Source organism: Acomys minous (assembly GCF_964271855.1).
Source record: "Acomys minous genome assembly, chromosome: 18".
In the NCBI taxonomy this organism is placed as follows: domain Eukaryota; kingdom Metazoa; phylum Chordata; class Mammalia; order Rodentia; family Muridae; genus Acomys; species Acomys minous.
This window is the reverse complement of record NC_140501.1, coordinates 40,904,555-40,932,430: the sequence shown is the minus strand read 5'-3', so window position 1 is coordinate 40,932,430 and position 27,876 is coordinate 40,904,555. Positions and strand designations below refer to the sequence as shown.

The 27,876-nt window shown below is 40.4% G+C and overlaps 1 protein-coding gene across 1 annotated transcript in view; it reads left to right on the top strand.

The window, feature by feature from the left end:
• The window catches only part of VWA8 (von Willebrand factor A domain containing 8), a 312,204-nt gene that overhangs the window by 85,338 nt on the left and 198,990 nt on the right, over positions 1-27,876 (top strand). Inside the window, exons 13-14 of the mRNA XM_084767930.1 lie at positions 16,483-16,643; positions 18,492-18,605. Coding sequence (XP_084624056.1) covers positions 16,483-16,643; positions 18,492-18,605 — 275 coding nt within the window. The remainder of the gene's footprint in view (positions 1-16,482; positions 16,644-18,491; positions 18,606-27,876) is intronic.

Below are 27,876 nucleotides of genomic sequence, written 5' to 3'. Positions count from 1 at the left end.
AGGTAACTCTTATAAAGTGTCTAACTGGGGACTTGCTTATAGTTTCAGAGGGTTATCCATTATCATTATGGCAGGAGGCAGGCAGGCTTGGTCCCACAGGAGTAACTGAGAGCTTTAGATACTGACCACAGGAGCTGGCAGGGAGAGAAAGAATGACTGGGTTTGGCCTGGGCTTTTGAAACCTCAAAACCCATCCCCAATGATGCTCCTTCTCCAACAAGGGCACACTTCCTAATCCTTCTAATCTCCTTCAAACAGCTTTCTCCCTGATGATAAGCACTGTATGAGCCTGTTGGGGGCATTGTCATTCAAACCACCATACACATTGACCATTTTGAAAGGTGGCATGTCACTGAGACTGTTACTCTACCAAATATTTGACTTACAAACATAGCACACATGTGTCAATCTTTATAGTGTCTATGTTCATACTTAGCTGCAAGTATCTGCTTTATCATCATGTTTTGGGAGAGAGTTGAGTCCATATATTTTTTGAAGGATGTATTTACCAAATTATTTTGTTTTTATACAAACATATAAGTTAGGCATTGTTTTGAATTTTTTCTTTTGAAAGTATGTATAAGGCACATTGCAGGCATCTTGGCTTTTAGAAAGCTATAAAGCAGGTGGTACAGAATGTTGTCATAAAGTGAGGATGTTGGCAGAACAGAACTGAGAACCAGTGTGTGGCATGCAGAGTCCGCTTTGCTGAAGAATAGATTCCTCCCGAGAGTGAGGCAGTGTGACAGAGCTCTAAGTAGAAGAGCATCTGGTTTGGTGCATCAGGTAGACAGGTGTGCTCATGCCATAGTTACTGTCACTCTTCTCAGCCTGTGTCCGCTGGCCAGTGTTCACTAATGAGAGAAGCAGACTGATTTCGATTGGCTGACTTCTGGGAACTAACACATTCATGCTAGGACAAGGCAAGCCACCCAATTTTAAGATAGAGTAATTTCAGTCCAAATACTACAATTTTGTTACATTTTTCAGCAATAGTTTTGCAAGGGTTAATAATTTTTAAACTTTCTCTGAAGTGGTAGAAGCTATTTACCAGGAGTTAGCCCACTAGTTGTTGAGAGCTAGGGCAGTATAGTGCTATTTCATGTCTCTCAAAGTGCGGGTAAGAAAATTAGGCTCAAAGTTTGTAGAACAGAAAATAGATGATTAGTTCATTTTCTTTCCCTCTAGATTGTGCATCTTTAAAAGCCACAGGCAGCAGCCAGGCTCTCTGTGAGATAAGAAGTGACTGGGCTGAGACCTCACAAGTATCAGTGTTAGACAGGGACCGCTCTCCACAGTGGCCTGACTCACGTTAGAATGCTGCTGTCTGCGCCTCATACCTGGGTTGTCAGTATATTCTGGTTTTGTACTTTCTGGGTTTTAAAATACAAAACAGTAGAATAAAGGAATATAATTTCCATACATTGATGGCCATTTTCAAATTAAGTCCATTTCAAAAGTGCCTTAATCTTCATTTTTAGGACATATGACATCTTGGGCTTTCATCTTGACAGAGACTCTCAAAAATTAGGTGAAATAACATTTTATATGAAGGTCTTCACTGCAACCACTTGTATAATTGATATGGCATGATACATATATATATATATAGTACATACCATATGTATCATATATTTATATGATATGTAGTTATGATGGTATATCGAAAATGAAAGATTGGATAATGTAACGTAATCATCTTTTAAACTCTTATGTACTATGTTTTCTGGAATTGCGAGATGTACCTTAAAGTTTAACTTTTATAGTATGTTATAAAAGTTAATTTTGAGTTAACTGGCTTGGGTTGTATAGTATTTTCATTATAATGCAGCAAGAGGCTGGGGACGTGGCACAGTGATTAAGTCTATCTATTGTTCTTGGAGAAGCCCCGGGTTTGGTCCTCGCCACCCCTGTCATGCAGCTCCCACTACCTGTAACTCCATCTCCGGGGGGTGTGATGCTTCCTGGTCTCTGTGGACTCCTGCACACACATGATGCACATAAATGAACACACACACACACATGTACATACATTTTTAAAAATCTCCTCAGATTTGGGGCTGGAGAGATGGCTTAGCAGTTAAGAACATTTGCTGCTCTTCCAGAGGTCTTGGGTTCAGTTCTTAGAACTCATGCGGCAGTTCACAACCATCTCTAATTCCTGTTCCAGGGGCTCTGATGCCCTCTTTTGGCCTCTGTGGACACCAGGCATGCTTGTGGCATACAGACTTATATACAAGCAAAACATCCACACACATTTAGAATAAAATAATTAAGAGGTAGCAAGCTTTGTGTTTGGCTTTAAAGATACTAATTTAATAGTAAAATCTTATATATATGAAACACATATGAAAAAATTAGGTCTGCTTGTTTATATGGTTGGCAATTTTGCTTAATTCCTTTATTTTTATCTTTCCCATCTTTGAGATTTAATTGACAATAAAATTGTCAATTTTTGTTTTATCTGAATATATGTATAAACTGTGGGATGATTACTCCAATTAAATAGCTAACATATATTACTGCACATAGCTGTTTTTTGCTTGGTGGAAACATAGGTTTACTTGCGTAGTAATTTAAAGTATGATTATCTGCCCTCACAGCCCAAGAACATACGGTCTTTCCTAGCTGGGACTTTGCACCCTCTGACCAACACTTCTCATCTTCCCCATCTCCCAGACCTTAGCAACAACCATTGTACTCTTGATGTTTTTAACCTGTCTATGAGTGAGATCACATTGTATGTGTGGGTTTTTTCTTTAAAAGATATTTTCTCATTTTTTAAATTTGTTTGGTTGTTTGTCTGGGTATATGCCTGTATATCACGTACCTGCCTGGTATCTGTAGAGGCCAGAAGAGGCTGTTAGATTCCCTGTGGCTGGAGTTGCAGACAGTTGTGAGCCATTACGGGAGTCTGGGAATTGAATCTCTGTCTTCTGGGAGAAAGTGTGCTTCCCTGCTCAGCCATCTTTCCAGGCTTTAATATGTGTGTTTCTGTGATTGCAACTTACTTTACTTAGAATAATATCATCTCAGTTGTTGCTCTGGACAGAATTCTCTTCTTTATAAAGGTTACATACTATTTTATGGTGTATGTACCACATTTTCTTTATTCATCTCTTGGTGGGTAAGTTTGTTGTACATCCTGACTATTATGGATAAAACTGGTGGTTATGGGGTGTAGAAATTATTTTGAGTTGCTGACTTCACTTCCTTTGGGTACATACCCAGAAGTGGGAATCCTTGGCTGAAACATGTGGTAATTCTATTTTTGTCCCTTTGAGGAACTTCCATTTTTTCCATAGTAACTATATTAATTTACTTTTCCAACTGCAGTGTACAAAAATGACTATTCATGTCCACTGCTTATTTTCTTATATTTATGTTCTTTTGGTATTGGTTTTAATTTCTTATAAATTGGGGGCATCTAACCCCTTATTAAGACATGTAGTTTTAACACATTTCTTCCTCTTGGTAGGTCATCTCTTGGCTCTGTTGTTCCCATTTCTGGACAGAATTTTTTAGTTTGATACAATCCCTTTTATCTAACTTAATTTTAGTTGCCTCTGCTTTTTGTGTCATTTAAAAAAAAATCTTTGAGCGAATAGAGAGTTTGCTCAGTGATTTCTTCCAATAGCATCACAGTTTCCTGTCTTTCATGTATGTCTTCGGTTCATTTCGGTTTTCTGTGAGGTGTGAGATAAGGCCTCAGTATCCCCTGCTGCATGTAGATGCACGATTTCCCCAGGGCTGTCTGTTTTCCATGGCAGTTCTTGGCATCTCTCTGGAAGACTAACTGGCCAGAAATGGGTCTGTTTCTAGGTGTCTGATCCCAGGCGTCTGTGTTTTTATTGCAGTACTGTGTTGTCTTGTTTATTGCACTCTTGCCGTGTATTTGGAAATCAGATAGTGTGTTTGTTTTTGCTCTTTGTGGTTTTGCTTAAGATTGTTTTGGCTGCTTTGGTCTTCTCTGATTTCATGTGAATATTAGGACTGTCCTCTTATTGTAAAAGGTATCCCTGGAATTCTTATAGGAATTACTTGCTTTGGAGCTGCAGGTCACTTTGGCTATCACAGACATCTTAATTTTTCTAATCCGTGAATATATTTTTGCTTTTATATGTGTCTCTAATTTCTCCCATGACTGTTTTTATAGCTTTCAGTTTATTGATCTTTTACATCATTGTTTAAATTTATTCGAACTTATCTTTTGAGATGCTGTTGTGACACTGTTGCAGATAGGTTGTTGTTAATAAACAGAAACGCTGAGCTTGTGGATGGAGTCCAAATGTGTCACCTCTGTGATCGTATTCTGATGGTTTGGGGAGGTGAGATCTTAGGGTTTTCTGTGCATACATCATGCTGTCCAGAAGCAGACCAGTGCTTCTTTAGCTGTGTGTGACGTTATTATTCTTGCTGAGCACAGAGGAATAGCATTTAGCTTTTCCCGCTGATCACACTAGATGCAGGCTTGTGTACCGACGCACATTCCTTCTGTACCTGGTTATTGACAGTCATGTCATGAAAGAATAAAGGTTTTGTTCCATGACTTTCAGTGTGTGTTGGGATGATCATGTGATTTAAATTTTTTATTAATATGTGTTACTTTTATTGATTGTGCATATTAAGCCTTCGATAGGCTGTTCTTAAATACCTTGAATAAATTGCCTTTGATCTTATTGAACAATCCTTTTAAAGCTGTTGCCTTCACTGCCATCAGGGATACTGGCCTGTAAGTCTCAATTCTTTTACTGCTTTTCTCTGCCTGTGGTGTCAGGGAAATGCTGGCCTTATAAAAAAGGAAACAACTCTAATTATCAGCTTAAAGCATTTCAGAAGTATTTGATAGTAAGTCTCACTTCAAACCTTTGGAAGCTTTACTAGCCAATAGATCCTTAGCAACTTTTTGAACTCATTGGTCCATTATTTGATAACATATTATTGGTTTGCTATCATAGGTTCTATTTCATAATAGGTTGTATATTTCCAAAATTTATCTCTTTTTTTCTAATTTATACTAATTTGGGGGTGGGTACAAAAATAAACATGGCAGTATTCTGATTTTTAAAAATACTATTGTCTTATGTTGTTTATAATTTTGACTCTTAGAATTACTATTATTTTTTGGTCTTATGGATTAAGATATAGATTTTTGACTTCACAGAACTTCATAGTCAACATTGGCTGTATTTTTATTTATTTATTTATTTTTTGTTTTCTACTCTCATTTATTCTTTCCATGAGCTTTAAAAATCTCTTTTCTTTGGCTAATTTGAATTTAGTTCTTGCTTTCTACTTCCTTGAGTCTAGAATTGTTTCCTTAAGGTCTTTGCTTTACCTTCTTGTGACTTAGAAGTTATTCTTTACAAGCTGTGTACATGTATTCAATGAAATATGGCCGTACCCACCTCCACGCCCCACTTCATTTTCTCCCAGGCCCCCCGTCATTTCTGCAGGTACTTCAGTTCCTCCTAGGACAGTTTGGATGCAACTTGGACATTTTAGTGAGTTATGTGTGTGTTTCTTCTTGTCTCAGAGTATTTCTTTTTAAGTTTCTGTTGGATTCCCTGGTACTAGCTGTTCACAATCACATTTTTTATGATTTTTATTTTTATGATTTAAAAACTTTATTATTTTGTGTGTATTGATATTCTGCTTTCATGTATGTTTGTGCACTATTTTCATAGTGCCCATAGAGGCCAGAAGAGGGTGTCAGATTCCCTGGAACTGGAGCTATAGCCGTTTGTGAACCACCATGTAGGTTCTGGAAATCAAACTCAGGTCCTCTGGGATAGCAGCAGTGCTCTTAATCAGCACGCCATCCCTCCAGCCCCCAGGCCATGTTTTAATTTCTGATAGTTCTTTTGTTATTGTTTGTTAATATCATACCATTGTAGTCAGAAAATATCTTTTAAATCTTTTACTTTTTTATATTTTTATTTGTGTGCATGTGTATGTGTGCATGTGTGCATACATTTGGGTGCCCATAGAGAGTGTCGGATCCCCTGGACCCCTTGGAGTTTTAGGGTATGTACCATCCAGTGTTAATGCTGGAGATTAAACTCAGATCCTCTGCAAGTGCTGCTAAATATGCACCACACACCACGTATGATATAGGATTTGCTGCAGAAGGGTAGGGAGAGAAGGAAAGGGAGAGGGGCGCCCCAGAGGGAGACAGAGTAAGAGAGAGTAAGAGGGTAAGAGACAAAGTAAGAGAGAGACAAGGTTGGCCCCTTTATAGTCTGGCACACACCTGGAGGCAGGTGATGATGTCATAGGTTGCTAAGAAACTTAGAGGCAGCCGCCTATATGCTAATATTCCTCCTTTTTCTTATAATTAAAATGAGGACATTGGACTACTTTTCATGCAATGAGAAATTCAGGGACAGAGCTTTAGTTTTGTGAGGAAGGTGTCAAAGGGATGCATTAAGCCAACTAGAAACATTGTCGAGTGCTGAGGCTGTGGCACAGGCTTAGATTTCTTCTGCCTCCCACCAACCACCACTGATCAGTTTCCCACCTTTGTGCAGAATCTCCTATAAGCACAGACATGGCCGGTAATTCAGCACCAACCCTGGACTCACCGAGGCTCTGATGCCAAATGCATTTGAAGAGCATATAATTTATGTCACTTTACCATTTGTAGGTATCTAATTAGGATCTATTGCACTGCCCCACCATTCAGTATGGAGCTAATGACCTTCTAAAAATGTAAATCAGACTGTGCTATTTCCTGCTTATAACTGCCAGTGCTTTTCCATTGTATTTAGAATAAAAAAATTTTAAAGGCTTTTCCTCTGGTTTATGAGCTCTCCTCCGATTAAAACCACTCCAGGATCTTTGAAAAACTTCCCAATTCAGGCAACATCATCAGAGAGACTGTGAGGTGACTAATGGGAGGTGAGGTCTGACTTGAGTATTTTAAGTTCTAGCAGCAGCCAGGGTTGTGACCTCCTGCTCTACCTGACCTGACCCTTGGCCTCTCCAGCCTTTTCCCAGTTGGGCCCTCCACTCATTATGCTTTAGTCTCATTGGCTGTTTCTAGACCCTGACATCTGTCTGTGTCAAGGCCCTGCTCGCAGCCTGTTCTATTTCTTTGTCCTGGAACACCCTCCCTCCGATGTATGCTTTCTCTTGGCAGTTAGATTCAGTGTGAATATCCTTAGAGAAGTGTCCAGAACTCACCAGTGCATGTGCTTTTATGTCACCTTTTCCTGTGTAGCACTAACCATTATGTGGTGGTTTGTCCTTCATGGCCCTCCATCCCTTGCCTGTTTTTCCTCTGACCCCCTAGAATGTGAGCTGCAAGGTTATGTTTTAACTGTGTGCTCTTGGCACTTAGAGCAGTGGCCTTCGTGCATAGGGGCTCAACCTGTTAGATGCACAGCTTCAGATGAATGAATAAATGAAAGTTTGGATTACTTTTAAGTGATCAGCTAGCCCGGATCATCCCCCTTTCATCAATATTATGTGGTGTCATAAGATATTAAGCTAAATTCATATTGCCTGGTGACATCATAGCACTCATGACATTGTGGCAATTTGTGTTTATGGTAATGCTGGTGCAGTCATACCTTTTTCTGCTTCCTGTCATTCAAGATATAGAACAAAGAGTTATGTTGATAGTACTTGACAACAAATGACTGTTCATTCCATGTGTACATGTACACATATATAGTCACATACAGCCTAGTTGTATGGTGGGCTATCTGATATAAGTTTGTGTAAGTACACTGGATGATATTTGCTCAATGAAATTGCTAAAAGACACAATTCTCAGAGCATAGCCCTGTTGTTAAACAATTCTGTAATATCTCCAAATCATAGTAACATGTGTGTTGCTTCTATGTGTTGATTCACTTTGACTATTTTAAAATTCCTGTCAATGCCAGGCACAGTCTCATTCAATTCTAAGAGTATTTCATGCCACCAATAACAAGAAAGCTACGATACTAGATTGAAGCTGTACGCAATATAGCATAATTGAAAGTCACCATCCTTTCAAAGATGCTGCTTTTCGTACCCGGCAGACTAGCAGGGATGTTGGTGATGTGGAGTTTGATCAAATGACACAATCTAGATGTCTTTGCTGACGCCAAACAGGCAGTCACGTACCGGCAAAGGTCTTGATCTTATTTATGATTTGGCTTTGAAAACTAGTCTTCTATAAAGCACTCGGTGCAGATGTCTAAACTAGAATTTGCTGGTACTTTCCTACCTGTCCCTCTGTAGAGCTGGTAGTTGGGGCAAAGTCTGGTTCTTTGGTAATTGGTCTTTCTCTTTAATGCCATCCTTATTTTGTGGTTTCCTCTGTGGACAGCTGTAGTCATTTAGGCTAATACCAAGAGAGATTTATTATAGGGTGTGAAGTAGGCTACAGTTTAGGGAAAGACAGTTAACCCAGTCTAGAATGACAGATCCAGGAAAGTTGCGATGACAGCTCCCCTTAGGAGAGCAGCTGTCTCTCTGCTGGCTGCCACCTTCCTTGCTTTGTAGAACATGCCTTACTCACAGAATGCCAGCTGCAAAGGCGTCAAGAAAGGCTTTCTAGCCTGTGTAGAAAGGATAGCAGGAGGCAATTTAATTGCACATTTCCATTTAACTTGTTAAATTGTTTTCACCCACTCTGACCTTGCCTGTCTTTTATTTTGAGGTGTGTGTGTGTGTGTGTGTGTGTGTGTGTGTGTGTGTGTACCCACTCTGACCTTGCCTGTCTATTTTATTTTGAGGTTTTTGTGTGTGTTTTTTTAGTTGAATCCATCATTAATAAGATAGCAGACTTGGTTAGCTGTAACAAGAGGAATTTTAATTTATAATTACTGTGCGTGTGTGCATGTGTGCCTGTGTGTGTGTAAAAGGACAATATGATGGGGTCAATTTTCTTTTTGTACAGTAAGTTCTAGGTATTAAGCTTCTCCTGTCAGGTTTGTGCAGCAGGTACTTTTACTCAAAGAGCCATATCACCACCCCAGGAAGTTTGTTTGTGTTCATAAGGTGAATTTGTAAGTGGAGCAGGTCATCTACAAACAGGTCCGAGTAGTTTCAATGAATAGAGGTATCAAAACTGAGCCAACTGTTCACAGAAGAGTGAGTAGCTGAAACAGTCACAGTAGACTTGTGATGCCAATATCTCATCATGCACATAAAAGTGAACATTTATTTTTATGTGACAGATGAGAAGTTCTTTAAAAGAAGATCTTGAGGGAGGAGCATGGGGAAGTTTACCAGAAATTCATAATAGATGGACTACTCTTGGCACACCCTTTTTGAGTTCACTGGCCTTGCTTAGGTTCGGTAAACAAGGCTTTGTTATTACTGTGCTGTGTTTGCACAATCCTGTCTTCTATGGTTGTGGACATGATCGATCACTATTGTAAAGTGAGAGGTTTGAGTTATCAGCCAATCTTGATGTATGCCTTTATTCACTGAGATCCCAGAGTTTCTTAGTGTTCATATGACTGATAGGATATCTGTATAGATCTCCGTATATTGACCTCTATATCTGTATCTAGCTATATCATCTATATCTGTAGCTACATATCTTTATCTGTCTATATATCTGTATCTAAATATATCTATACATCATCTATATCTACTTCTATGTATGTTTATATATCTATATAGCTCTGTATTTATCTATATCTGCATATTAGGTAGACTTAGCCTACAGAACTCTAGCTAGTTTCTTTCAAAGCCAAAATAGTTAGTAGCGTTTACTTAGCAAAATACCAAAGTAAGAAATAGCAGGTGCCCACAGTTAATATTTTCAGTGAGTAAAGAATTGTATCCACCTAAAGGCAGTCTTACTTTAACTAGGGCATTTAAAAAAGATTTATGTGTTTTTATTTTCTGTGTATGAGCATTTGCTTTCGTATATGTGATTGTACTGTGTGCTTGCCTGTTGCCCATGGAGGCAGACACAGCATCGGATTCTCCAGAACTGGAGTTACAGGTGGTTTTGAGCTACCTTGTGATTGCTGAGAACTGAGCCTGCAGCCCTGGAAGGGCGGGCAGTATTTGTAGCCACTGAGCTGTCTCTCTAGCCACTAACTAGGATGGTTTTATTCCCATGTGTATACTTAAAGATACTTTGTATTAGCTGTGGCAAGCAGATATAATCAAGGCCATTTTTTAAAATGAAATAATTAACATCATGGACACTACTTGGTAGTTTTTTTGTTTTGTTTGTTTGTTTCGAGACAAGGTCTCTCTTGTGTAGCCTTAGCTGTCCTGGACTTGCTTTGTAGACCAGGCTGGCCTCGAACTCACAGTGGTCTGCCTGCCTCTGCCTCCCAAGTGCTGGGATTAAAAGTGTGCGCCACCACCGCCCAGCTCTACTTGGTGGTTTTTAAAGAAGCTAGGGAATTTGCTTGTGAAGTGAGCCTAGGACATGTGTAGATGGTGGCTCTTTCCTCTGAAATCTACCTGAGGGTTGATTCAAGGAGACCAGCTCTTACTGTGGAATCTCTTCTGCTGAAATCTGTTGCTGCCTTGTGTAATAAGCCCTTTTTTTTTTTTCATTTTTCTCCACAAGGTTCTCTTACATAGCCTAGGCTGGTCATAAACTCTAGATTCTTTTGCCTCTACCACCTGATTTTGGAATCATAAGCATGTGTCAGTGTATTGCCACACACGTATGACAGTGTTTATATTGGGAACTGCACCGTTTACATTCAAACTGAATTGTTCTTACAATATACATTTTGCATTTTGTTCCTTTCTTAGTTTCATGGTCCCATGACTATTTTTTTTTTTACTTACTTGCATTTAATCTTTAGCGTGTTAGACAAATATTTGGAAGTCAATTAGAGTGCTTTCTGGCAGTTTCTGAGTTCATATATATAGTAAAGATATGTATTGTTTTGGGGCCAGGTGTGTTGGTGCACGCATTTAATGCCAGCACTTGGGAGGCAGAGGCAGTGGATCTCTGACCTGAGTTCAAGGCCAGCCTGCTCTACATAGTCAGGTTCCTCGTCAGCTGCACAGTGAGACCCCATTCCACAAAGGCATTGCCTTAAACTGGATTGAGGTCCTATTCTGTATGTGCTGTGGTACCTACTTTTGCCAGTCATTTTAGTTGTTTACTAAAAAAATTACATATACATTGTAGTGTAAAGTTGTAGTTCTGGTGTCAGTATTTATATTTAAAGTGAGGTAATTAACTGTCCTTTATACACTAAAAATACACTCTTAGTTTTCTTTATGATGACGTTATAACATGAAATAACTTGTAACCTAACTCCGGCTGCTCTGTAAACAGCCATGGTTATCATACTGAGCTAATGACTTATCTCTGGATCTCTTGAGAACATGCTGGAAAAATTAGCCCAGACTATGCAAAAATCCTGAAAACATCCAAAGCATATTGTTGCTTTAAAGTTCAAATCTATATTTTCAGATACATGCAATGCAGTTAGCTTCTTATTAGGATGCATTTCATTCCCAACAGGCTTTCTCTGCTTCAAGAAAGCATAGCTTATAGGGTGCCAGACCTGAGGAGATGGAGTTGGCATGTTCGTGAAATCTGAATGAAGGCGCCGTGTGAAGTTGGACAGTGGAAGCTTTCTAATGAGCTAGAGCTTTTGGGGAATGCAGAAGAGGAAATGCTTGGGGTCTATGATATGATTAGTGCTATTTTTATTCCCAAAAGTTCAAAGGTTTCAGGGACAAGAAAAATATATACAAAAAATATACAAAAAAATTAAAAAAAAAAGAAAAATATATACAAAAATGGAGGAATTCATTGTTCTTATTTTATTAATGTGCTTCCAAGATGCCTATAAAAAGTGGGTTTAAGAAATCTTCACTTTTCAATTTGTTGACATGCTTATAGGTAGGAAGAGTAAAAAATATATACACATATGTACATATAAATCCCTGATCTTACATATGAATATGTTAAATAAAATTATTAAAACAATTATAGGGAACTAAAAGCCAAATGGCCTATACATAAGAACACATGATGGGCTGGAGAGATGGCGCAGCAGTGAAGAACATTTGCTATTCTTGAAGAGGACCTGTGTTTGATTCCCTGCACCCACATGGTGGCTTCCAACCATCTATTATGGGATCTCATGCCCTCCTCTGGTGTATAGATATATATGCACACAAAATGCTCATATACATAAAATACATAAATGAATAAATCTTTTTTAAAAAGAACAAATAAGATATTTTTTAAAATACTTGAAAATTGTATGGTTTGCAGATGAATGTATTACCTGAAATTACTTTTTATCTCTCACCATTCAGACTTTGCTGTTGACTGCACTTGCTCAGGTCCAGATCAATGGATGTTTAGTTTGCTGCCCGTGAATTGTCATTGCAACTAGAAATTACACATGGTTCATGTAACTTCTGATATTAACTGTTACGGGGAGACTGGGCCAACTATTTCTTTGAACGGCTGCATTTTTGCCTTTCAGTGTGGGGAATTTTGTCTGTGGGTCAGCAGTACATATTAAAGGGAATATTTCTTTTCTCTATGGAGTTTTTTTTAAATTAATGAACAGTAAGCTAGAAGTGAATGACTCATGAAGATATGCAGAAAGTTGAGGCGATGAAATGAACTGAGCTAGTCTGTAAAATGCCATTCATTCTCTGTTTTGAAGACTAAATTAAGGACGGTTATTTCTGTCTGTAGATGTGGTTGCCATAACAGCACTGTGCAATATTGACCTGCTACAACTTGGTTTTGTTGTGTACTAACAAATAATTATTCCATTCCAACTCAGCCTGCAAGGTTGGAAATGGAGCGTCCATGGTGCTGGTCCCGGTCTCATTAGTGAGGAGCATTGTAAACAGTGTGTGAAGTAACTTGACAATAAAGTGCGGTAAAACTTACTGTATGGAATGTTTTACTGTCATGCACAGAGCTGTGATTCAGGATATTCTGAATGAGAATGAAGAATCAGCTATACGGACAAAGCAAACAATAATAAAACCCCAATAAAAACATTATTAGCAGTGCTAGCTAGCTTCAAATTCTCAGGACGCTGAGCTTCTTATGCTAGAGGCATGACATTCCTTGTCTCATTTTCTGTGACGAAAACAAGATTAGAGCTGAGTTGGGCCAGTGTGTTACCAGTTCTCAATGTGGACCTTTGATTTTCAAAGTCATCATCTATTCATTCTTTTGCAAACATGACATCAGCCTGCTTCCTTTCAGCCACCACCTCTCTGAATCCAGGAGAAGGAGGCTTTTGTTGCTTGCATGTTTAGTTTTTCATTTTCAAGGCAGGATGTTACAGCCCAGGCAGTGCTGGGTCATACATGTGAGCTTCCTGTATTTGAAGCAAGCATTCTACCCTCCTAGATAGTCGATGTAAGGAGTGCTAAAAGGAGGCAAAGCGTACTCTTGTATTTCCCCACCTTTTAATTTATACTGTTTGTTGTGCATTTTGTATGTCCTTGTACAACCTCATAAATACTATTAGCATAAGGAGGGGTGTAAGTAAATGAAGCACAGGTTCACATTGACTTCGTTTTTTTTTTTTTTTTTAATAAAAGATTGTGTTACCAAGGAGACGTAACAGAACTATAAATATAATGTTAATAAAAACAGGGAGGTTAGATCTGCTCAGTCTGACTCTTCAGGGAGATTGGGCCGAAGCTTATGTGCCTTTTCAGAATTTCTCCCAACTATTTCTGAAATACAGCCTAGTTTTGAATCACTGGGCTAAGGCATGTGTTTATTTTACATCTTTGGGACAGTATGTGATATAGTGACTCTGTAGTGAGTATTTTGTCTGGAGTAAGTAATGTTGAGAATTTTAAGTTAGCTTGTTCTAATATTAAATTTTAAAATGTTTTATTAATATATATTTTTATATGTGTATATACACTCATGTTTAATTTTTAAAATAATTTGAATATGAAAATAATCTACTGATCCACTTTTGGCTTATGTCTAACTTTTCCCACACAAGAACAACTTAGCAGCCCTGAGGGGAGCGTCCTCTATCCCACCGTTCACTGTGTCACTGACAGTAAGGACACACTTACCTGTGGTAGCTGTCATTGACAGGATAAAGTGATGCTGCTCACACAGCTTGTATAAAAATTTAAACTTATAGTTGAATTAAAAAGCACTCTTCCGCCCTCAGAGATCAAAGATCCCCTTGGAAAAGGAGGCGGAAAGAGTGTAAGAGATAGCGGGCATGGAGGACACCAGCAGAGCAAGACCCTCTGCATCAGCCGGGCAAGTCTCATATGAGCTCACAGAGACAGACTGACACAGCAAGCGCAGGGCTGACAAGAGTCTGCACCAAGTCTCCTACATATGTATTAGAACTTTCAGATTAGTATTTTTATGAGACTGCTAAGTGTGAGAACAAGTGTCTGATTCTTGTGCCTGCACTGGGACTCTCTTCTTTCTATTGAGTTGCCTTCACCAGCCTCCCTGTGATGGTTTTTGTTTTAGTTTATTACATTTTATTTTGTTAAAAAAAAAAAAAGAAAGAAAAGAAAAAATACACTATTAAAGTGTGGCATAGTTACTTTTATATTGCAGTGACAAAACACTGTGACCAAGGCAACTTATAAAAGAAAGCATTTAATTAGGGACTTTCTTATATTTTGAGAGGATGAGCTATGATCATCATGGTGGGGAGAGAGGCCACAGGGATAGTGCTGGAGCAGTAGCTGAGAGCGTGCATCTGATCCCGTTCCAGGGAGTCTGTTTTCTGGCCTATGGAGACACCAGGCATGCATGCACTGCACATGCGTACAAGCAGGGAAGGCACTCATAATATATAAATCCTAAAAAAATCCTCACAATTTAACCTAATACAACTTATGTTTTTAAAGTCATTACCTTTTTAGTGATAGTTTGATTTATCTATTTTTATTTTAACATCACACGTAATAGCACATGTTGCCATGACATTTTCATGTATGTATATAACTTTTTTGGTCACATTGACCTTGCTATCCCCTCTTGTCCCCTTCTGACTTATGCTGCTTGATTTCATGTTACTAACAAACCACACTTTTACTTTTTTCTCTCATTTTTGGGGGTGAGGGAAATGACCCAAAAGAATTTCAGCATGGTTTCTCACAGGAGCGTGGACTGAGCAGTCAACGGTCACTTATTGTCAATACTTCAACCAGTTATGAGTCTGCAGTCACCATTGGCCATTGCAGAAAGAAGCTTTTGTGACCAAGGCTCTCAGATTCACTACTCTGGGCATAAGCATATTTAGGAGGCAGTTTGATGGCTATATCATGTCTTCCATTAAACAAAACAACAGAAGTTGTTTCCCTACTAGGACCTTTGACCTCCCCAGGGTTCACAGTACCAGTTGTGAATTCTCTTTTGTATAACAGGCCCCTAATTTGATGATGATGATGATGATGGTGGTGGTGGTGGTGGTGGTGGTGGTGGTGGTGGTGATAATGATGATGATACAGTTGGTTGCCCCCATAACAGACTTGCCAGTGCTGCACCACTGGTCACATCCTGCTGGGTAGTAAACAGTGTAGCATCCAGGATCTACAGCTGAGTAAGGCTGCTGATGACATTTCTCTTCTAGTAGCCTGCACAGCACCTTCTAGCTCTGTGAAGGCTAGTTTCAGGAACGAAGCTTCCAGCCCAGTTCCAGCTTGATCTCTCTATGTCCTGTGACCAGCTCATGAAGTGTTGAAGTCAGTACCCTTTTGATAGTGAGAACATTGAAAGAAATAAGATTCATATCCTTATCTTGGTTCTAGTGAAAATGTTGTTGTTGTTGTAAATACTTGTTATCTGCTTTAAACTTGGAGGGTTTTCAACAGAACTTACAGAAGAGTATAACATTTTGAGTAAAAGTGATAGTAAAGGTTTAATATTTGTTTGATAGAGTAGTACTAAATGTATCTGGAACTGCTAAGACATCCTTCTCAACATTAACCCCTGTAAGGACATTCTGTTCCTATTAAGGCATCACACTGTCTTACTGTAGTTTATACAGTGCAGTGCTCACCAGCTTGCTTGACTTTGCTGCATTGGTTAGTGCTGGTATGAGGCATGTGGGTCCCTAATTTGCTTTTTAAGTGCTGTCCTATTGTTTCTCAGTTCCAGCACCTCACCTGGCCTCCTTCAGAGACCTCTAAGCCCAAGGAGTCAATGGAATGGCCCTCAGGGGGCTTATCAAAAGGATTTGCATGTTCTGGGTAAACTAGTCCTCTCTTAATGTTGCATTTGTATGACTTCTCAGTGTGAAAGCGAATCCTCACATTGGGACCCCTCCAGGAGTCCAGTGATTGAGGTTGAGTCCATTACTGCCACCATCCTTTTGAAAGATCATGTGAATAGGTAGTAGGGGAAATATCTGAAGCTTTCTGGCAATATTTCCCTTTGGATTTGAGAAGACTTTTTGTTTGTTATTTGAAATGTGCTGTGCAAAGAGAAGTGCTATATGCAGTGGAAAGTGTCTATAAGGCTAAAGAAAGTCTTTAACGTTAACTTTACATTTTCTTTGCTGCGTGTATGGTTTTTAGGACATGACAGCACGGGACCTGCTACAGCAGCGGTACACGCTCCCCAATGGTGACACTGCCTGGCGATCCTCACCCCTTGTAAGTGCTGCTCGGGAAGGCAAGCTGGTCCTATTGGATGGCATCCACCGGGTCAATGCTGGCACACTGGCTGTATTGCAAAGGTTTGTGTCACATACTGTCTCCATGGCAACCTACGCCCTGGGTTATGCAGATCCTGAGGAATTTACAATTCTATGTTCAAGTTAAATAAAATATCACTAACATTTGTTGTTATAAACACTTGACTGTAAAGCCCCAAATCCCATTTCTGTGGCAAAATTTGCTGTGTAAGAGGTGAAAGATGAAAGCCTGTCAGTAGTGGTTTCAAAAGGCTTACATACATGGATAAATATGTGCAATAAGCCATGCGGCCGGGCCATCTGCAGTTGTGTCTTAACTATACTGCTTATGCTTAGAAACCATCCCAGACCTGGGGGTAAGCGTGTTGGAATCTTTTTTTTTTTTTTTTGAGAGAAAAGAAAGGTTTAATGTAAAATATATTCATTTGCTTATTTCACTCATTTGGCACAGATATGAGCATTTCTGTCACCATTACTTTCTTATTTTAGGTGAGAAAAAGTACCTACATGGTTCAAAAACTCAAGAATTGTAGAATTTAATGTTGGAAGATGCTCTATTATAATTTCTGTGGAAAATATTCACAGCCTGTGTCATTTGAGGGGTTATTGACGCTTTTCATTCCTTCTCCGCTGCATGACTTTTAAAATCTGACTTACTGGGAAATGTCAAATAAATGAAATAAGCCATTTCTTGAACCAGCTAACCATGCTTTTTATCGCTGACAAGATGCAGATACTGAGTGTAATGAAAGATTCCAAATGTGTTGTATTAATCTTGATTCAGTTTGTGTGGGTTTAAAAATAGTAAGCACAAAGTTTTAGTGATTTACTACATTTCATAGACTTACAATTTAATTTTCTTTGCCAAACAGATAAATGTGGATACAAAATAAGCAAAGCCTCTCTTGTTGGCTGTCTCTCAGCTGTCTGACCAAGGACAAAAGAGCAGCAGCAGCAGTGTGGCTGCGCTGTGCTAGCCCAGGGTCTCCAGTCCTCAGCCTTGGGCCACCTGGCAGATGGAGCTTTAAAAGCACAATGCCTGGCCTCCATCCTACCACTGCTGAAGTCATTGATCCAGGCCAGAGATTTGAACATGGGCATTTTTTAATGCTGCCTAGAGATCCTATCTTTACAGTCAAGACTGAGAGCAAGATGTTAAGCATTTATTTTTTATTAATCGTTCAATTTTCACACCAACTCTGGAAGGCTGGCATTGTTGTTTTAACTAGTTTTGCCTTAATCTCATAATAAAGTTTGGAGAGATTGAATGGTTCTTCCTTCTCTGGTTACGCAGCAAGTAAGCGCAAAGTTGGGATTGAACCCAGGCTCGTCAGCCTGCACTGCCTGTGCCCATAGCTTCTACAGTTGTCTTCACTGTTTGCCCTCTGCAGTACCTGATGGCAGTGTCTTATGTAGTGTGGGATGCTAGGTTACTTCAGAGCTGCTCTGTGGAATAGCAATGGAGCTGTTTCATTTCAGAGGCTCTTCATATTTTAAATCCTTAAATTACAACCGTAGAAATATTTTGATAATACTCTCCCTTGAAAAGTTACGCCAGATTCTGGAGTCATGAGTGGATGCCCATAGCTGATCTGAGACACTCATCCAACTGTTTCTTTGTGTCTCCCACCTTCTCCTTCCCTTCTTCATGCCTCTTCTTCTTCACACACATCTCTGGAATTTGGGACCAGTCCTCTGCAGCCAGAGTCCAGCATGTGTGCCAAGGATAACATATAATGGCACTGATCAAGTTACAGTTGTGAAAAGAACACCTAAAAACTTGTTAGGCCCAGCCACCAGCAATGATGGGCATGATTGAGTATTGATTAAGTGATTCTGTCTCTCATAATGTCACTGATTACTTTGTTTCCCCCACCCCTTTCCCATCAGACTCATCCATGACCGGGAGATCAGCCTATATGATGGGTCTCGGCTGCTGAGGGAAGACAGGTATCAGTGCTTGAAGGAGGGGCTACAACTAACGGATGAGCAACTACAGGACAGGTAATTTGTGGTATATTATCAGGTTTTCTCTTACCATGTATTTAGTGTGTGTGCATGAATGTGCAGGAGCACATAGCACAGCTCACCTGTAGAAGTCAGAGGACAGCTTGAGGGAGGCAGCTCTCTTCTTCCTCCACTTGGGTCTCGGGATGGAACTTGTATTCTCAGGCTCGGCAGCAAGCGCCTTTACCCTTGGAGCCGTCTGGTCACTGCTAAGGTGAAAGTAATGTAACATTCCTTATTTTTAGCTTAACTAGAGTGAAGCAAAACAGTAACCGAATGGCTTAGTTTGGTGTCCTGGGCATGGAATAGCCTGGCATTTCCTAAAACCTGAGGTCTTATCCAGGCTGTACTCTATATTCTTAGCCTGCTTTCAAATAACCGACTCAACTGCATTTTTAAGATGGTAAGCCATCCTTCCTAGGAGGTCATGAGCATGACTGCGGGCCTCCCCTGAGGCAGCACTGACCCCTCTGCCTTCCTTACAGCTCGTTTCCTAGATAAAACAGTGAAGTGCAGTGGGTGAGATTTGACTTGACTCTGGAGCAAGAAACAAAGTGAAAACATCTACACAAGACAAATAGAAAAGTCTAGGGCTGAGGAAGTGGTTCCGTTGGTAAACTACCTCAAGATACACAGGCTTGAGGACCTAAGTTTGGATCCCCCAAAGCCACATACAAATCCAGGTACCGTGCGTAGTGACTGTAACCCCAGCATAAAGTTGAAGTTTGAGAACCGAGACAGGGAGATGTCTGCTGCCTGACTGGCTGACTGGCAGAGCCGGTAGGTAAGGTTCAGGTTCAGTTAGGGACCCTGACTCAATCGTAAAGGTAGAAGCCATGTGCAGACGTGCTAGGAAGGCAGAGGAGATGAGCTGTCTGTGCTGGAGGCCAGTCTCATTCTTCATAGTGAGTTCCAGGCAGTCAGGCCTACATGGTGAGACCTTGTCTCAAACAATATAACAAAATAATACAGGGATGGAATCAGTTGAGGAAAGTTGGCGACCTCTGCTCTCACATATGCACTTGTATGAGCAAGTATACACATGCACTGCACAACACAGGCACAACCCTCCCAGAAAAGATTAAATATGCACGGTATACATATTCCCTACTATTGAATTGATATTAATTTTCTTAAATAGCATAGTGATATTATGATTATGACAGGAAACCTTGTATTTGCAGGCATTGTTTATTGAGATAGACGGGATAGACAAGCTTGTGAATGTGTCAGTAAGAGGGCGGTAGCCAGTGTGAGCAGGAATGTAAACTGAGAAAAATCGTAACACCTGGGAGTTGTGAATGAAGGATGATTGTGTTGTACTTAGGGCTTGACAGTTGAAGAAAAGTGTTTTCAAGTGCATGTCACTCTTCTCTTTAGGCTAGGCCTCTCTGATGTCACCCCCATGTCAGTACCTTCTGGTTGGTCTTCATGTATTTGGAGAATGGTACAAGGGGGCAGGGAGAAATGGCAGCTATGATGATGATGACTTCCTCCTTTAATCTGGCCTGGTGCAGCCAAACCTTTACCTTTCCCATACTGAAAACAAGAGACGCCTCCAAAACCAGTGAAGTGTATGACTTACTGAGTGTACCGTTTATTTTTGCCCTGGGAAGGAAATGTTAACTCCTTGTTACCTAGCTTATTCAAGAAAGCAGCGGACTTAGCAGTGCCTTTTGAGGCCTGCCTGTCACAGTGCTGCAGCTTGGAAGTGCGTTTGGTCCAGTAAGCCAGGGAGATCCCTCTCATTCCATCCTTTTATGAGTAGAACTCAGTGTTTGTGCGTTGTTTGCATATGAATCATGGTTAGGGAAGAATACAGATTCTCAGATGAACCAAAGCCATTGAGCAACAGCTCCGGGCTTGCCTGAATTTTTCTTAGGACGTTGGGAGCCGTGTATTTCTGCCAAGTATCCAGGAAATGACAACTTTTTTTTGTGTGTGGAAAGTACTTAGTGGTCTCTAATTCGTACAAAATCTTGCAAATAAGAACACTTAGGAACAGAGTGGCCTTCACCTTCATGTTGAGGGCTTGTCTCACAATAGTCATTAGTTCTTCCTTCTCGAAGGTTCCACCATAACGTCATCAGTGTAAGTCCTCTCAAAAGTGCATGCCCTCCCTGCTCATTTCCAGCTCCCAACATCATGCTGAGAGAGAGAAGAGGTCATGTCAATACTTACTTCCCCTCACAGACTTAAAAAAAGTTTCACTGTTTCCTAAGGTCAAACATACATGAGACTTGAGCCAGTTAGAAATGTCAAAGTATTTTATGAAAAACACCACTCCCCTGTAATAAACTCTCTGACTGCCTCTCATGGCCCCCTTTCCATTCCTAGATGCTTTCGCTTTAGTACCTAACAGGTTCTTCTGCTGTATCACCAGGCAGCATGCTTCGTAGGTGTTCCTTCACTTGCCGGTGCTAAGAAGTACCTCTCGGTCTCACACATTAAACGAGGGTGCGGCCTTTGTCCACCTCCGTTCTCATTGCGCACTCTTATTTCCATCCCCTCGTTCTTTGGCGTTATTACAGTTGCTGGAAATTTTGTTGAACTTTAATTTCATCAGGACAGTGTAGGTACTACAACAGAATTATTTACTATATTAAAATAGATTTCTCTCATACACCCGTCCTGTCTTCCCTAATGCTGGTAGTTGCCTCTGTATGAAAGATAGAACTGGAAGTAAAGGCAGTGTGATGAAACACCAGGGTGGAAACCTGTACAATACTGATGTGAGAACACTGAGGGGGGAGTGGCCCTCCTTTCTATGTCACTTTCTATGTCACTTTCTTACCCCAGTCACTTCTCTCTTGGTGAAATTTCATCTGCTCAGGCACACCCTAATTCATGACTCCGTGTTCTTTCAGTTTTATATTCCTTATGTGGTACGTTCTGGACTCATGTTAGGTTGTAGCTCTCAAGCCACCTCAGACCTTAATCTCCCTGGTTTCCTGTGCTCTCTTTTTCTATCTTTAACATTATTTAGATGTAGGTTGAACCTCTAAGGTTTTTCTTTTCTCTTTTATTTTATGTCATCCATTTGTTGTGTCGTTGAGTTGTTAAAAGCAGGATGTTCTAACAGTGATCTAAAGTCCTTCTCCCTCTTGAGGGTCTGGACCGATAGCTCAGCAGTTAGGAGCTTCCACTGCCCTTGCAGAGCTCCTGTAAAGTTTGACTGGCTCACAACCACCTGTAACTCCAGTTCTAGGGGATCTGACACCCCTCTTCTGGCCAGGGAAGACACCGCACTGAAGTGTACAAACCCACACTTATAAACACACATGTACATAGCTAAAAATAAAGTAAAATGAATCATTAAAATACTTCTGTTAGGTCCAAAGGAGTTTGGATTTAATTCTTATTTAGGAAATATAGGACTTACTAACAACAAATGTTATATTATAGTTTAAATTCCTAAGGCTGTAAATGTCTATTCAAGCTAGCAAAAATTGACTTGAAGATGTGTCTAGCCTCTTTGTCTTCACCACCTTTATTTTCGTAAACTGAATCACACAAGAAGCTCGGTATTCTGTAAAGGTACACCATGAAAGAGTCGGGAAAGTAAGCTCCCAGACTGTCTGAGGACTATATTTATGGTTTAAAGTTTTATTTTGATGCTAAAAATCTTCAATTCAACTTTTTAGTAATTTATTTTTATTTTTGTTCATTGGCGTTTTGTCCACACGCATGTCTGTCAGGGTGTCAGCAGCCCTGCAGCTGGAGTTACAGACAGCTGTAAGCTGCCATGTGAGTGCTGGGAATCGAACCCCAGTCCTCTGGAAGAGCAGCCAGTGGTCTTAACCACTAAGCCACCTCTATAGCCCCCTTCAATTCAAATTTAAGACTCAAATTTAACAGGAATAAAAGTGTAAAGTCCTAATCTGATAAAAGCTACTAACTTGTCAGCCAGGCGTGGTGGCGCATGCATGTAATCCCAGCATTCAGGGAGACAGAGGCAGGCAGATTGATGTGAGTTCGAGGCCAGCCGGTCTACAAAGTGAGTCCAGGATAGCCAGGGCTACACAGAGAAACCCTGTCTCGAGGAAAACAACAACAACAACAACAACAACAACAAAAGCTACTAACTTGTCATAAACTGCTAAAAATATGCAAGTTAATGGTCAGCCACCTTGTAAATGGTCAAATTATTTAATGTGCTCAGAACTGGGCTTATAGTCCCGCTAAGTACAAATGTAAATATTCACAGGGACAAACTTTAGCCTTCTATATGTGCTGTCAAGCTTGAGCCTGAAACAAGTAACTAAAAGCAAGTAAAGTTTGATGTTAACATCAGGTAAACTTAATAGATGAGACGATGGCCCTCAAACCCCCGGAGAGATCTACTTTTCCAGTAAACACAAACCTTTAGACTTGTCTACCCACTAACAATCCCTCTGTTTAATCAGCCAAAGCCTTTCTGTTTAGGACAGTGTCACCAGCACAGGCGTTTAGAGGTTGAAATTCTAATTCTTTTCCTTGTCAGTATCCCTCGTTGGTCCACAGTGTTTTCTTCTGATTGAGAGCAGTCTTGTTGTTCTTGTTGACATAGTCACAGTGCGGCCCCTGCCGCACTCTGGGAGTATGGTAGTATGGGACGGCGCTCTACCTCTTCCTGGTTCTCCTCCATTTCCTGTGGTGACTTGTTTCTGTCTTTCACAGTCAGGATGAACTAGGTCCAGCTAAGTTGGTTGGCAGTATTTCTTCCAGGGCCGTGCTTCTTGGGTAACAGCGTGTCTCTGTGTTTATTGCCTAACAGCCTGACTCAAAGGACAGCAGAGTAGAAAGCCAGAAGTCTGTCGTGAGTGAGGAAAGTCACTGGTTTCCTGAGTTGTACTTGTGAATAACTGTGACTCATGGTCTAGCCTGAGTCCTTCCTGGTGTCCGTCTCCACTGTGCCGCTCGGGGCATTAGCATGTAAAGTTCAAATTCATGGTCCAGATTATCTGACCACGAACTTAGATGACTGATGGCCACAAAGCTTTATTTTTGTAGCATTTAAACAAACTCACTTTTGGTTTTGATTTATGACTTAATTTCCTTCTGGGAGATTTTTTAAGAGAAAAATATCACAAAACTGGCAAGGGAGGGTTTTATTACTTAAAAGGCAGGATCTTGGAGGGATGGTCATTGCAGCCAATAAAATAGCTACAGTCTTGCACAAATAGATACCTAGCTTGTAGGAATAGAGCTTCTAAGAACAGTGTCTACCAACGTGGGGCACAGTGCCTCCTAAGAAGTGGCTGTGAGCCCCCTGGTTTGTTAAATGTGAAAAGCTTAACCATAATGTAGATCTAAGAGCGTCTTTGCCTTATGACCTAGTTCTAAAAATGTTCTGCCTGTACCTGCTTCTGCCTCCAGATGGGAACAGTTTCATACTTGTATTTGGAAAGATTTCTTTGGTTTCCAGTTTGGATAACAGTATCTCCCATGCGAAGGGCAAGGGTGGAGTTGGCCCACAGGAAACACTTAGATCCTGGGACTTTAATCTTGTCAGGAGTCTGGCTTCTGCATTGCATTTCATTGTTTCTAATATCACAATCCACGGGCCATAGTAGACTACTTAGTAAATGTTTTTTGTATTTATGAGTGTGAGTGTGTTGTCTACATGTATGTGTATGTGTACCATGTGAGTGTGTTCATAGGGATCAGAACAATCTATCAGATCCCCTGGAACTGGAGTTAGATGGTTGTAAAATATCATGTAGGTACCAGGAAAAGAACATGGCCCTCTGCGTGAGTAGTAAGCGTACCTGCTGATCTGTCTCTCCAGCCCCAGAACATGTTTTTGAATGAGTGAATAATCTTAAGCTGAGATAGAGTTTAGAAAGCCAAGGAAAAGGTGACCATTTAGGCTAGCAATATTTCCCTAATAAATTACATAAGTGTGTTAATTTGGAATACCTTGATGTTCTTAATAAAATGATACCCTGAGACCATAGGGCCCCAGAATTAACAGTGATGACTGTGGGCTCCCAACCCTTTCAACTTCATGGCATGAACCCACTTTCAAAATATTGACATTTGCTTCTCTCATTCTTCCCCAAGGTCATAACCTTGGTCATGTTCAGATTTGGGTTTTGCATTTCCTTCAGGCAGGATATGCCTAGCTACCTCTAGAAATGTTAGATTTTTCTCATGTTGTGATACTGAGAGTGCGTGGTTACAGTGATTAAAAATAGTGTGGTGGCCCCATACATCAGACACCAGCCACGCCTGTGTTTCTTGCAGGATATAAGGACCAAAATAGAACTACTTCCTTTAATGAGAAAAACCTGTCTTTTGGAAAGAGAGAACACCAACTCCAGGCTACAAAACTTGTCTCTTCCTGCTGGTGGCTGGTGCAGAGAAGCAGTACAGATTTGTGACCTGTACCTGCACACATTTTGATATGCTCTACCAGTTTTTCATTTTAGTTAAATACTCTGTTAATACTCTGTTTTTATTTGCGGTTATTGAATGTTGAAAAGAATTTACAATCCTTGAATCTTTATTAATTACTGACGAATCATAACAACATCTACAGTTCTTAAGAGAGTGCATTCTCCAGGCCTTTTATGCTTACAGTGTTATAAGTCAGGTATAGTGTGAACATCCTCTCTGGCCTTCCTAGGAACTGCAGCATCTTTTAAAACAATTAGTTCATGAAAGAAATCAACAAATTTGAGGGCAGTCCCAGATTTTATGTGCTTGATTCCCCAAACACAAGCCTTAAGGAAATTCTGATTTTTGAAATTAATCCTAACATTTTTATGGTTAATGGCATTTATGCAGTGTGTAGTTACTTGTTATTGTGCATTCTGTTTGTCTATTGATCCAGGAAATCCAGTTTCTCATAATTCATTCAGGACCAGGTTGAGACTAGCTTTTCAGCAGGAGGATATTTATAATTCTTATCCCTTACCACTAACGGGCCTTGTTCCTACAGGACTTAGAATGGAGTCTTTTGATCATGGTGACCGGATGCAGCAACACCCACTTACTTACCTGTTACTTCCTTTCTCTCATGTAGTGCCCTAGGTCCTGTGCAGTATTCACTAGGAGCGTATCCATGTCATGTAGTCCTTGCATGGAAAGAATGGAACACGTGGCCTGTGCTCAGCTCTGTGTGACTTGTTGCTCCTGATGAGGGCATTAGTGTTCTGCCATAGGAGGCAAATTTTAAACTCCTGTTGCAGCCCATGATCCATGTTGTTATAGGAACCTTCTATATCAGTCTTTCAAGTTATTTAAATATGCATTCAATCAAGAGGTAGTATAATCCCCTTCAGAAGACTGGGGCTTATTGGAATCTTTCTTCATTAGTAAGCATGAGCTTTGTTTAGGTGTAAGTGATCTGTGGGACTGCAGATTTAGAGAGCAGTGTTTGATCATTTTCTTAAATACTTGTAGATCATTACCGCAATGAAGACGACGAGCAGATGTGTGTTCTATGATGTACCTTTATACCTGTGTTACAGTGGCCCTCCTTCGCTTTCACCCTCCTCTTCTGCTCATTATAGATAGCTTGTTTGTTTTTATTTAATGGTTAGAATCAAATAGCTCCTTTTTGCTAGATTGCCTACTCAGTGTCTTTGAAATTATCTATGTTGAATAGCAGTGGTTCATGTTCATCCCATTCCACGTTATTTTATTTTATTTTTATGATTATTTTTGGTTTTTGAGATAAGGCTTCATTTTGTAGCCCTGGCTGTCCAGGAACCCACTCAGTAGACCAGGCTGGCCTTGAATATCAGAGATCCTCCTGCCTGTCTCCAGAATACGGGGATTAAAGGTACACCTCCACATCTTGGTTTGTTACATTTTACTTTAATTTAAATTTATGTTATCTTACTTGTTTTGTTGCTGTTTCGAGACAGTTTCTCTGTGTAGCCTTGACTGTCTTGGCTCACTTTGTAGACCAGGCTGGCCTTGAACTCACAGAGGTCTGCCTGCCTCTGCCTCCTGAGTGCTGGGATTACACACATGTGCCACCATGCCCGTCTTCATTCCATTTTATAATGAAGAACATTAGAACGGTTTTTATATTTTCAAACTTAATTTGTACCCACAAACATGTTAAAACCCAATACTCTTTGAATATTTTTTTAAAATACATTTTTTAGCTTCTAAAATCTTTTAGGCAATGATTCATGTTTATCTGAAGGAAAAGCCACATCTTGGATTTTGTTTTTGTTGTCATTGTTAAATTTAAACAAAGTTAGACCTGACCTCGATTTGATGTATTTATATTCCCTGTTTATGTATTTATAGTGAAAAAGTATGGCTTCTTCAGCCTTGGTATTACACAGAGGTTTGCTGAATCCCATGGACGTGTGTGACAGATTATACCCTCTAATTTGCAGACTTAGGAAACTTAGTATCAGGAAGTGACTCTCTGTATAACTATTTGTGCACTAGGAAGCCTTCAGGGAGGACCTAGAAGACTCAGAGGTCCTTCTCATCCTGTTATTCAGTGGTTGGCGGCTGTTTTTGTCATCAGCATGTACGTTTCTGCCCAGTGCATAATCCATATCTGGATTGGTCCCCTTCAGACTGGCCAGCTCGCTCCCTTCAGTGTCTGTGAGAACCACTAGTACAAAGCAGAGTGCGCACGCCTGTGTTCCAGGCAGTGACCGTCCCCATATCCACACTCAAGCCACCAGCTTCCCTTGGCTCAGTCGCTCTTCTCCCAACCCTGCAGCTTCGCTGCTCATACTTCCTGCTTCTTGGTGTGAGAATCGTCATTAGGCTTCCCCTTTGGCTTACATGTTGAATTTGGACTTTTATTCCTGATGTGCAGTCCCTCACTGTCTTAGGTGAGAGGCTGCATCTGTAGCCTTGATTTTCTGCAGGCAAGCCATGTTCTGCACCTCCTCACCTTTCGCCCAGTCCCCAGCTAGAGTCAGAAGGATCAGGTGAATCCGGCATCTGTTACTCAGGAAGTCCTGTTAATTAGCAAGCACCTTAGCTGAAGGAAAAAGGTGGTCACCTGCTTTTTAGCTTGCAGTCTTAGGATCCCGTGCGCTGTATTTGCTGTTGTATGAGTGCCCAGCAACACCACCGAGACTGGCCTGTCCTGGGGACGTTCAGGCTCCATCTGTGTTGTATCCCTTCATTGCTTTCCCAGAATACCTTTTATTGATGGACCATCTTCAGGCTGTGCTAGGCCCTTCTTACGTCTCTCTTTTTTTTTTTTTGGATTGAGGAAAGTGGGATATCCATGAACTTCTAATAATTCATTCAATCTTACATCTTTCAAATGGCACTTTCCAAACTTGCTTTTCCCCCA